The 12548-nt window shown below is 39.2% G+C and overlaps 1 protein-coding gene across 1 annotated transcript in view; it reads left to right on the forward strand.

The window, feature by feature from the left end:
* Window positions 1-12077, forward strand: part of foxj3 (forkhead box J3) — a 119610-nt gene extending 107533 nt beyond the window's left edge. Inside the window, exons 7-12 of the mRNA XM_033966916.2 lie at window positions 148-322; window positions 3447-3914; window positions 6068-6169; window positions 6644-6835; window positions 7790-7888; window positions 8337-12077. Coding sequence (XP_033822807.1) covers window positions 148-322; window positions 3447-3914; window positions 6068-6169; window positions 6644-6835; window positions 7790-7888; window positions 8337-8449 — 1149 coding nt within the window. The 3' untranslated portion in view covers window positions 8450-12077. The remainder of the gene's footprint in view (window positions 1-147; window positions 323-3446; window positions 3915-6067; window positions 6170-6643; window positions 6836-7789; window positions 7889-8336) is intronic.
* The last annotated feature ends 471 nt before the right edge of the window (window positions 12078-12548 follow it).

Raw genomic sequence — 12548 nt, forward strand, 5'->3', positions numbered from 1 at the left:
CGTTACAGATAATTGTGCTTTCTATTTGATTTTCATAATATTGTTTACCCCTTATTGTGTTTGTGATTTTACACATAAAATCTTGATGTATATATGTTTTTTTTTTTTTCTTTTGTAACTGAACCCTATGCCCTCCTCCCCCCTCAGGTGAGCAGTCATCCGGAGCCCGTGTCCCAGCCCCTGAGCCTGCAGCAGCCCCCTCAGTCCCAGTACAACATGCCCGAGAGAGACAAGCAGCTCCTCTTCTCCGACTTCGAAGATCTCAGTGCCTCCTTCCGCAGCCTATACAAGTCTGTTTTTGAGCAGTCCTTCAGCCAACAAGGTGAGCGCCCCCTGGGGACACACCAGTGAGCTACTCCGATTAGCAGAGCATGTTTAGACTAAGAGATATTAAAGTATTGTGACTATTCACTACTACTATGCATATTGGCCTCTGTTATACGCAACATTTTGAAGACTTTTTCCATTCAGATGTATTTTGTTGTAAATTGTATATCGCTATGGCAATGGTCCTAATTTGTCATCATTCTGAAGCCCATGGATAGACTCTGCTAAGGCACTAATTGGTTTTAGCAAGAAATCAACAGGCATAGCAGCACTTAATTGGACTATCCTTTGCTTTCAGAGTGATGAAAAATTAGGACTGTTGCCATAGAAATTAACAGTTCAAAACAAAATGGTCCATCTTTGGAATGGCCAAAAGTCCTAAAATTGGTGTACATCACAGGAAATAGTAATGTGACTGAATCTCACAACTACAATTCTATATGGATTTTGTAGTTTTCTGGCTGATCCAAATGCAGGAGTAGCATGTATAGTTTGAGTAACGTTTGAGGCCAAAACTCTCCTGGCAAAATTGACACTAGTTTCCTCCCCTTATGAAAATGCCTATTACATTTGCCTCATTATGAATTTAAAACAAATAACCAATGTTTTTACATATAGAGTTTTCTGTGCCTCTTTGAACGTAGTACTACTTTGGGCAGATGAATATACCTCTATTTTCACAGCCGCTGCTTTTTGAATAACAATAAATTTACAATATTTGACAGCTTTAAAATGAATTGATTCAACCTTTTGCCAAAACCGCGGTAAAGCCTGTTTTTATATAGCGAGGCAGTCTGAAAGTTCACATCTTGAATATTTTATTAAGACATCACTGAATTAATGTCTTGCTCCCTCTTCTCGTCTTGATGGTTTTTGCGCAACATGAAAGCTATCTGCATCTTGTCATGTTGCAAATATCTCCTGCCATGTTGTGAGGGGAAATCTCGGCTCCAGTCTGCTCCAATCAGGTCCGCCGCAAATTTCCTTGATATAAAAATATGTAGCGGAGGAATGCACGCTCGTGTAACTCCCTCCTGATCCCGATGCATTTTTGCCTGTTTTATGATTGACTTCTAAACAAAGAACATTTGACAAGTCTGCTAACTATCTTTCTGTGGCTAACCTACTTTTCACCTAAATCAAATGCGTTATTTCTTACCTTTATATTTTCAAAGACTTCTCCTGGCTTTAATCTAGCATCTATTATTACCTTTTCCCCTTCGCACATAAAAGCAAAATCTCTTAGTCAGACAAGCGCAAGCAATTAAAAGCGTAAATAATCAAGCCACATTTCGCCGCTTCAGACGCTAAGCTAATTCTCCTGCCTTTGATAATAGGTAATGAGCTAGCATTATTTTTCCTATGCCACGTTAATTGCTTTTCTGTATTTCCCTGGTTGGACAATGGGTTTTCGGTGCTAGATAAGAGATGCACCCCCGTCACCCCGGCGATGAGTGTTCCGGGCAGATTGCGAGGGCTAAAAGCACTCTAGTTTAAAATGGGTTTAGTCAAAGCAGTGAAGGACAGCCTCTTGTCACAGCTCTCCTGGCCTATTCACATAATTTTAGTTTAGGAGCATGGCCTATTCTGATTATTTTAGTTTAGGCTGCAGGAGTTGAGATTTGGAGAGGTGTGAAAAGTGGAAAAGAGGAGAAGCGACTGCGAGGAGGAAGATGCTGCTGCTGAGTCATTCCCTGTTGCAACAAAATGGCAGCTGGTCTGTCTCAAGAAGCCAGGGTGTCTATCCATGGGTTTCAGAATCATGAAAGATTACGACTGTTGCCCCAGCAATTAACAATTTAAAACAAAATATTGTATATTCTTTTGCATGGTGGAAAGTCCCCAAAATGTTGCCTATAACGGGAAGATGAAACTCAGAAATAGTGAAGGATGTGAAGGTGAAATTAATTACTGTACCATGGATATTGTGGCTTGTGTTTCATTGGACAGTTATTAGCCAAATTACCCATAACACACCGTTTTTTGATCTATGTTATAATGTTTCTTCATCACAAACAGCCTCAACATGTAGGGTTTGTGATTTAAACATGTGTGAATGAAACAAAACAACTCCAGGTCTGTGTTCTTCTTTCAAACAGAAAACACACTGTTCCACCTGTGTCAATACAAGAGGTTCTCCACTGTGTTTTTAAACTCCACACACCTTCACTAGAATCATTTGGATAATTTTAGCCCTGGAATTGCCAATCTCTACTGAAATAAAGGTGCTTTGTGACATCACAAGGTGGAACAGAGTATTTTGAGCTTTGGAGATGTAACAGACTAATAATAAAGGTTTACTCAAACATGTCTGAATGAAACAAAACACGACTCCAGGTGTGTGTGGGGGTTTTTTTTTAAAAGGAAACAACATTTTAACACGGCTTCAATCTCACAAGGCTCAGTTTTTCGTAGTATTGGACCTTTGCTTCACTTTGTTGTGTCAGACTATCTTCTACCAAAATGAAACTGACCACGGATGATAAAAGTCTGGTCACATTCCCATTATCCATTCACAGCACTGATTTATGTTGTGGTTCTGCCAAATTACTCCACAATATTGCAAGCTAATTTTAAAATGCACTATTCCTAACAATCTGGCAAGTGAGGAACATGTCTGCTCTTTTTTTTTTTATCTCAAATTGTCTTTTAACAAAATGAACCTGCCCAGTTATGATACAGATCTAGAGTACTGGTATTTCCCCATTGTTCATTCCCATTGTTCATTCCCATTGTCCATTCCCAGCATTCATGTTGTAGTACGGCCTATTTACTCCACAATAATGCAAGTCTAAGCTCATTTAAGTTATTTTCAATTCTTCAACAGTGATGCATATTTTTTCACTTACTATGTCATATCTCTTTCAAATGATTTAATATATCAACCTATACTTGGATTTTCCTTATTTCATTGCATTTCGCTGCCAGTTTTCAAATTAAAATATTTTTTTAGCTGTTTCAAATGTAACAATAAAGGTGATTTTTTTGTTTGAAATCTCAATTTACTCAAGCCCAGCATTCCCTCTCCACTCTGGCCCCTACACTCTTTCTGTTTAGTGACATTTCCACAGTGGTAGTTACAGTATGTGTCTCTATAATTGGTGGTTTTTCGTCCTCAGGTCTCATGGGCCTCCCGTCAGACTCTTCCCAGCAGACGCACACGTCCTGCTCCTATCAACACTCCCCCAGCGGCGCCATCAGCTCCCAGAACAACCTCCCCAACAACCAACCCAACAACCACCCCAACCACCAGCACCCTGCCAGCGTGCCCCTGTCCCACCCAGGACACGTCTCCCCCCACCCGCAGCACCTCCCCCAGCACGGTGGTCCTCACAACCAACACAACCAACACAACCAACATAATCAACACAATCAACATAACCAACATAACCATGGGCACCAGGCACACCCACAGCACCCTCAACACACAGGGCACCCACAGCAGCACCCATCCCACGGACAGCACCCACCGCAGCACACGCCGCACCCATCACAACACGGACAGCACCCACAGACCCATGGAGCGCAGCACCCGAGCCTGTCCCACCAGACCCACCCAGCCCAGCAGCAGATGGCCTGTAACACAGGTGAGACTTGTTATTGAGAGGGTTTAATCTATCGACTTTACACATGACAGTTCTGAGGGTTTGCATTTATTGTGGGTTGAATAAATAATTTCTGTGACTCAGTGTAGATATAACGACTACTAGTGTTTCATTCTGCCATTTATTTATTGCAGTGTTGCAGTATTGTGTCAGTGGCATAAATTTTTCCTTTTTCCCATTTATGGTCTGTATTTTTGTTATCGTGACAGGACTATGCAGAAGCAGTTGGTTAAGGTGTTAGGTTCAGTTCAATTAAATTTATATAGCACATTAAATACAACTTCAGCCACCCAAATGCTTCATATTAAAAGTTTACAAAAAAAAAAAAAAAAAAAAAAAAAAAAAAAAGGGTAAGATAATAAGCAAAGAACAATAAAACAATAAAACACCAAGATATCCTGTCTAGCTAGCAGGAAGAAGAGGTGACCTTTCAGTCTAGTCTTTAACTGAGTTAAAGACTGCGAGGGTCTGCTTGAAGATTGGCAGATTGTTGTGTCCTTGGGCAAGACACTTCTTGTTGCACAGCTTGCACATATCATGCTTTCATCAGCTGTGGTCACAAGATGCCGAGAACAGCGTTTTCTATGAAGACAATACAGTTGAGTGAATTTACCATGATATTTACTTATTCAGAGTGATAAAAAACTATATTGCTTTGGTGTTTGCTAACCTAATTTTCTAGCCACTATCTTTGAGACTGAATCTTTCATTACACAATTATGTCAAATTCATTAAATATGGTTTGGATGTTTATAAACCATCCAATCAAACAACTAATGCCAGAAGAACATAATTACTAACTCATTTTCTAGACCAGATGATAGCTTTGAGACTGAATCTTCAGTTTACAGTTATATAAATTTAAATATTCTTTTGGTGTTTGCAAACCTATTTAACCATTAACTCACTGAAGGCCATAATTAAGAAAACACTAATTGATGATGAACCACAATGATTTTTCTAGACTGGCTCAATTTAAGAGAATCTTGAGTTTACACAATTAGCTCATATGTTTTTCCTAATTGTGTGTGGTGGAATGTTGTTCTCGCCTTTATCCATGAATCATTCTAAAACCAGTACAGGCTAGAGCAATCTAGTGGGTTTTACAGCATCTGCATGTGATTTATTTAGCAAACATAAAACATAACCCTTAAAGTTGTTTTTATTCAATATTTATGGACTTAATATTTACATTATCATCTCGCTGCTAAATCATCCCCTGATTTATTATCTTCAGTGAGAACAAAGCACTGCTGTACCCAGTGTTTCCAGAGTCACATGGCGCCTCCTAGTGACCACAGACCGGTACTGATGCATTTAAGAGCCTGATAAAGTGTTTTATTGGGTGTTATAGTGCCATTTATTTATGTCATAAATAGTAAAGGTTTCACAGCTTTGAATAAGGTAATCCTGAGTAAATGCTTTATCTGGCCTGGAGTCCCACTTTACAGCAGTGGACAGTAGTGAACAGCGCTAGTCAAGTCTGTTGAGGGTTCAGTGTGGAATGGACAACATATCATTTACGATGTTTGGACAACATATCATTTATGATGGTCTTGGATTAGTTTTATCAAAACTTGCCATGAAATACTGCAGGTAATAGGCCATGTCCAGACTCATAAATCATGGTTTATACGACAGAACAGTGGATATCCCACATGTATAATGTTGGTAGTACAATTTAAAAATGAGTAAGTTCACACAAAATGACATATACAGGAGCACTGTGTAACTTTTCTGTAAGGGGGACCATCTGCTCGTCTCCAAGGAGATGTTATTGCTGTGTCTGCCATGTTTGTTAGATAATGTAGGTTAGTTTAATGTCAGTGTATATTTTTCAAGAGATTTTTGAGCAGTAAAAACATCATTTCATTTACATTTATTAAATAAATGTAAATGAAACTATAATGCCGTACTGTCAAACATTTCAGGCAGGCAGAACAATGACAAGCAGGTGCCAGATCCCCACCAGAAAAAAGATACACAGTGCACAATTGGATCGCTCTAACTTTTATGCACATTTGACCAAACACTACATTTGTAAGAAGGGTACTCAAAAAGTGTTGACTTCTTGTGTTTATTCTCATGTATTTATGTATTCCATTTGGTTAAAATGCTCTGATTTGTGTCTTTAGGCATTTTGTCGGACTGGTACTCAAATCTGGATGCACTGAAAGAAAGCTGTCGCATCGCTAGCAGCTACAACTGGGCTGACGTTGACCTTTCACCCTTCCAAGGTACAAGTCTACACCATTATATGAAAACCTTAGAAGAAACTTTTTTTTAATATGAGTAGTTTTGTTTCATCTTCCATCAACACTCCCTTACTGATGTAGTGGAGTGTAATAATAGCTGAGTGGCCTTGCTTTAGATTCATGTTTGAAGTGTTGACACCAGACTTGATTATTGAGTATAATTAATGTGAGCTCTTTAATTAAAAACACTGGCCTCAAGTTTAATCGCCAAAAGCCTCCTCTCAGCAGGTCACTATATCAGATTACTGTGTGGGACTGCAAAGTATGGCTTTTTTGAACATTATAGTAAAGGTTACTGCTTAATGGGAAGATATTGCAGATTTTAGCTTTATGTATGCAAATTAAATGATTTATTAGATTTTAGCCTGAAAACTGGGTCGGTCCCACATTTAGTGCCACAATAGCAGTGATATTATGAACAGTAATCTGAGCTGATGCATTTGTGTGCGTTGCCAGGTCTGAGGGAGAGTATGAGACAAGCGGAGTTGAATAACTGGTCTCTGGAGCCCACACAAATCGCGGATCTCTGCTCATCTATCAACCAGTTCTTCGCCCGCACCGGAGTCATCCAACCACAGGGGGCAGTGCAATCCCCCGCCTGCCATGGCTCCATGCACCCTAACAAACCCAGCCAACACCTCAACACAGGTTTGACTTTTCATGTTTTATTGAATGTTTTGATGCATTTGCTAAATAATAATCATTCTTTCAATGTCCGCTACAATAGTCTGTATATAATTTATTTGTGTAAAGTACTGCCCCTTTTTCAAGACACCAATACTGTTTTAGTGCATTGTTCATGTACTCCACATTCGGTGTTGTTGGCCACAGCGGGCCTGGGGCAGACTGACAAAAGCAAGGCTGCCAATCTGTGTCATTGGCCCCTCCGAACACCAACAATACACACACTCACCACATTCTTACTAGGCAATGTGGGTGGAATGTTTTGCCTAAAGACACAACAATAGTTTCCACTGTAGCATCTGGTATTCCAAACACTAACCAGGCTTGGTTTTACTTAGCGTCCAAAATCAGACAAGATTAAGTATTAACAAGGATATGTGGCCATGACTTAAACTGAGAGCACATCATTGATACACAGTCCTGTCTCATGATGGTCCTACAGGAGGGTGTTGCTTTTTGAGGCTGAGTGAATCCAACTTTCATGAGGGGAGATCCTTGGCTCCTGCTCAAAGCCCTTGTTTGTACACTATTTATAAAACGCTATCTAATCTGGCATTTTGTGCAGGACATGCTTGTTTTGGCAAAGTGTAGAATTTAGCTCCCCAAAACAAGACACCAACATGACACTTCTAGTATCTACATTCCTGTTGTTGTTGTTGTTGTGCAGACCACTATTGCTGTGCAGATGACGTCACAACATTCATTTGGCCTATAATGTTTAATTGGAATAGCAGGTGTGGTATAATGACACAATCAACATCTTTCCTGGAGATTTTCCACGGAGATACTATTCAATAATAATCATAACAAAGAAAACTGCCCCGCGCTGATAAAAGTGATCATCACATTTTTAAATCTGAAAAAATCTTAATTGTGTAGCGGGAGTTTTACTAGTTATATTTGTCTGTGTTTTTTTAGGTAATCTCTACATGGACTCGAGACAGGGTATGACCATGATGGGTCCCCCTGGATACCCCCACATGCCCCCTATGAGCAGTGCAGGCCCTACAATGACAGGTAAGTCTTTTACCATCAAAGGTCCTATATTACGCAAAATGAACGCTTATGATCTTGTTTGAGTAACTCTTTATTATTAGTCTGGCTACATCTCCAAAGCTCAAAATGCTCTGTTCCACTTTGTGATGTCATGAAGCTGTAGTTTTCAAGTTAACAGCTCCTTTTACCTTTAGTTCAGTAGAGATTGGCAACTGAAATGATGCAGATGATTCTAGTGAAGGCGTACGGAGTTTAAAAACACAGTGGAGCACTTCCTGTATTAGCACATGACATCGCACGATAGAACAGTTTTTTTCTGTTTGAGAGAAGAACTGAGAAAACAGCACAATATGGCCCTGTTAAACTAGTTCCATTTCATTCTCCTCAGTATGTCAGCCTGTTTCTGCTGAAAGCGGTTGAGAAAAGGTGGAATTTGATTTATTCATATTTTCTCTTTTGTGTTTCCCAGGACACCACGCGCCGATGAACCAGCAGCACATGATCCCGAGCAGAAACTTCCAGATCCACCGCATGCCAGCCGACGACATCCAGGACGACTTCGACTGGGACTCCATTGTCTAACACAGGGCCTAACGATGGCCAAAACAAACGCATAAATGAGCGAAGCGAGGAGGATCCCAAAGCTGCGCTCAGCTCTCAAAGGAAGAGGGAATGTGACGCAGGACGATGATTGGACTACGCTTTGGAGACATGTAGACTCAAGACTGTGACTTTTTTCAAACACATACCTAGGAGATGTTACTTTTGAAGACAATCATACTAGTCGGACATGTATTGATCGCTTGTACTCGTCCCGGGACATGTTAAGACCACAACCACCCGCTCCTCGGCCAGCCCTGTCCTGTCACTAGCCAGCAGCCCTCCACATATCTCAGCTCTCCTCCCTCTCTCACTGCTCCGTAACTGTCTGTGATTTGAGCGAAAACGTGTTCAGCTTGTAACTTCTCGTGTTGACATGGGCCTCCGCTGCCTCTGTTTTTTAAAAAGATGTTTTATTTTTATGTTTTTTTTTTATTTTAGGAAACACAGGCCGTCTCTGTGAGTAATGTGATGGTGCTTGTTGGTCACTTTTGGGGGGAAAAAGTGGATTTGGCGTATTTTAAAGGTTTACAATTTAGTCTTGATGTTTAAAAAAAGTAAAGGAATAGCACAATTAGCTTGGGCACGACTTTGAATGGTGAGTGTGTGTGAGAATAGTGTCTACTTTTGAATGGTTTTATTACCAAGCAATTTTTTTTTGTTATTTTACTTTGTAGTCCAGTTAATTTATCCAGTTTATATAGTTTCAGATCATTTTAAATGTGCCTACAGCGATTTGACCAGCATTGCCCAGTATATGCACATGCTGGCCACTTTATTAGGTACACGGGGGTGGCTCATCTCATACTGTGCACTTGGGCCTTCTATGGACCTAACTCCATTTTTTTTAATGGTTACTTAAAGGTTCACTTTGTACCTTTTCTTGTGGAGGGTTCATTGACTTTCTCTGAGATATTATTGCTTTGCCTCGGAAAACATGCATTCTTGTTGTGAGAGAAGTCGCCTCTCCGCAGATGTGACCTGTAACTTGGCCTGGAGAGATGGGCAAGTCTAAATCAATGCTGTAGAACATACCAGGCAAAGCAATGACATCTCCACTGAGAAAACCAGGTGGAAAACCCTCTTCCGGAAATGTTACATATTGAATCTTGACTGTAATTTTATCCAGACTTTTTCTCTTTTGTTTGAAAGTCTCAAACTGTCCTATTTTGGCGTACAATGCTCAATACTTCTCAGTGGAACAGCAGGTGTAAAATTAAACAAAATGCTACTAGATACAAATAACCAGTGACTACTGCTGTCAGAGGTGGGTAGAGTTGAGTAGCCAATTATTTTACTCAAGTGAGAGTACCATTACTTCAAAATAATATTACGCAAGCAGAAGTACAAAGTAGTGGACCAAGAAAATACTCAAGAGTTTAAAAAGTATTTGAGGAAACTACTACTTAACTAAGAATAACTGTATAAGAATATCAGGACATAAAATACAGTTTGAAGGACAAAACATTAAACACTGCTCAAAATCTCAAAGGACAGACCACAACAATACTCTAAAAGGACTAAGAGTGATGTCTGAAAACTACTCTGTGATGTGCAAATATATGAAAGTTACTCAAGTAAAAGTACTTTAAAGGTAACTGAGTATTACCCACCTCTGATTGCACTATATCATTATCAGTTAAAGGCATTGGAGCTGTTAATTATCTACAAAGTGATTTTTGCCACCTGCTCACTCTATACATACATGGGTAATTTTGGTTCTTATCACAATGACCAGTGACTCATTATCTAGAAGTGTGTGTGCTGCGTGAACATGCCGTCTGTGTGTGTGTGTGTGTGTGTGTTGTTTTGTAATCTTAGGGCTAAGATTGATTGCTGTAATCATCTGTATGCTATCGACAAGCACAAAAACAGATGCACACACTGATTAAATGGAGTTTTGAGATGTGCATTTGTGAGAGAGGACAGTACCGGGACTCTGACAATATGAGACACTATGTTTTAAAAATCTTTTGCACATTGAACCTTTTTGTTTAGGTCTGAGCAGATTGGAAGTACTCCTCATGTTTTGTCCATATGCAGTAGTCATTCACAGCTACAGTGGCTCCCTCTGGTGGTAATTGTGAGGCACTGTGTACTGTTAACACAATTGGTATATCTGGATGACAATCACACATGTCGTTATTATTTATGTGTTTTAATTATTTTTAAGAAGGCACTTTCATGTCAGCTGTTTATTGAGGGGTGCCTGGTTTTTAGCTTTGATTTTTATAGTTTACGTAAAAACGATTAGTGATACTGCCACGTCTAACCAAACAATCTTTCTGTTTTGTGATGTTTCGTATTGTTTTTTTGAGTGTCAGAATTGTCATTGGACAAAGATCACAAAAGCTGTGGATCTTAATGACGTTTGGTTTATGCTGCCAGAGATGCGACTCTTCTTGTGCTTAGAGCCCTTGTATTTGAGTAACAGGGTTTAGTAATTTATAAATTATCATAAAAATAGAATTCTATTATTTCCTTGTCAAGAGTTGGACTTTTGGGCCAAATAATTACAATATGTCTCATATGTACATCTCTGAGACACGGTGAATATAATATATAATATAATCTGGCTAATACCTTAAATGCTTATACTGAAAAATAACTGAAAAATATTCAGTTTTGGTTTTTTTTGCATTTTAATATGTGCAAACTGCAAAACCTTACATTTAAACTATTTACTGCCCATCCCCGTGTGTCTTATGTAAAAGGCTGACTTTGTTTCAGTTATTCCCGGTAAAGATTCTGTTCTATAACCATAAACCGCTTGTAAACTTGAGCAATTTTGACTAAACTTGTAGAGCAAAATGCTGAGTTAAAAGGGAAACGGTTTAGACAATGACTGGATTACAATCACAATGTTGTGTGTTTATGTGTATGTGCGTGTGCGTGTATGTCTGCTTATGTGACTTCCTGTTTGAAGATTTCAATGAACACAAACCTGCCAGAGAGATTACCGATATTGAGTACAGATAAAAATAGATAAAAAATGTTTGAAAAAGCCTTGTTACAATATGGGAGAGAACTGCCAACAAGTACTGCTGATGGAGGCCTGTGGTATTCAGTGCTGGTGTGTTGTTGTGCTTGTACATAAATGTCTTTTCAATCATCCCATTTTGTCCTCTTGGGGGTGGGGTCTATGGCCTGAAGGGGTGTGGCCTCTTCACCGCAGGAAAGGAGGGAAAAAGAATAGAGTATTTTGTTATTGTCCAATCAGAGGGTGACAGTTTGTATATATCTATATTGTATATATGTGATGAAAATGCTTTTGTGTGACACTACCTTTTACCTGTACTATGGTTCAACATTCAGTGTTTCAGTGTTGCTAATATATATTTGGTTTGTGTTTTTATTTTTTGATTTTGTCTCTTGTCATTTCTTGTATTTTTTTTTTTCCCTTTTGTCCCTTTTTTGTTCATTGCACGGTTTATTACTTTGGTCGTCCAATGAGGTGACACAGCTAACTACTCTTTGTATTTGTTTAGTGCTGTAAAATAACTCAAGTGTTATTAGACTTGTTGATACCACCGCCCGCCCCACCCCCTTCCCCCAATATGCATGAATGGCACTTAAAGAAATAAAATATGGTAACTTCACTGTGGACAAATCTCATGTCTCACCTTCATTTGAAAAGCATATGGCTGCATGATATTCACCGTCGTAAAGTTTATTTTTAGGGATGCCCATATGGATTTTTTTTAAATTTTTTTCACAGCTTATAGAGATATCCATTATTTGTCCATCAACATTTTAAAATGCATGGTAAGGCCCACACATGGAGGTAAAGTTGTAATAAGGTTTGCAAATTAACTTTTCCTTTTGTAAAAATGGTAACGACAAATGTATTTTCTCTGATGTAATATGACTAGTTACTTATCGTGCTGATTGTGTAAGCATTTGGTCACCGTTTAATCTTCATTGCTCCTCTATTTCGATAAGAAAATGAAACTCACACATCCCACTTTTTTGTTTGCTTGAATTAACCCAAGTCATAGGTGGGCTAATGAGCTGCTTTGGGGTCAGGGGTCAAAACTTGGCCATTATAGTTTTTGTGTTAATACAGGGAGCGTACAGGTTG

Source organism: Periophthalmus magnuspinnatus, chromosome 5 (genome assembly GCF_009829125.3).
Source record: "Periophthalmus magnuspinnatus isolate fPerMag1 chromosome 5, fPerMag1.2.pri, whole genome shotgun sequence".
NCBI classification, from domain to species: Eukaryota; Metazoa; Chordata; class Actinopteri; order Gobiiformes; family Gobiidae; genus Periophthalmus; species Periophthalmus magnuspinnatus.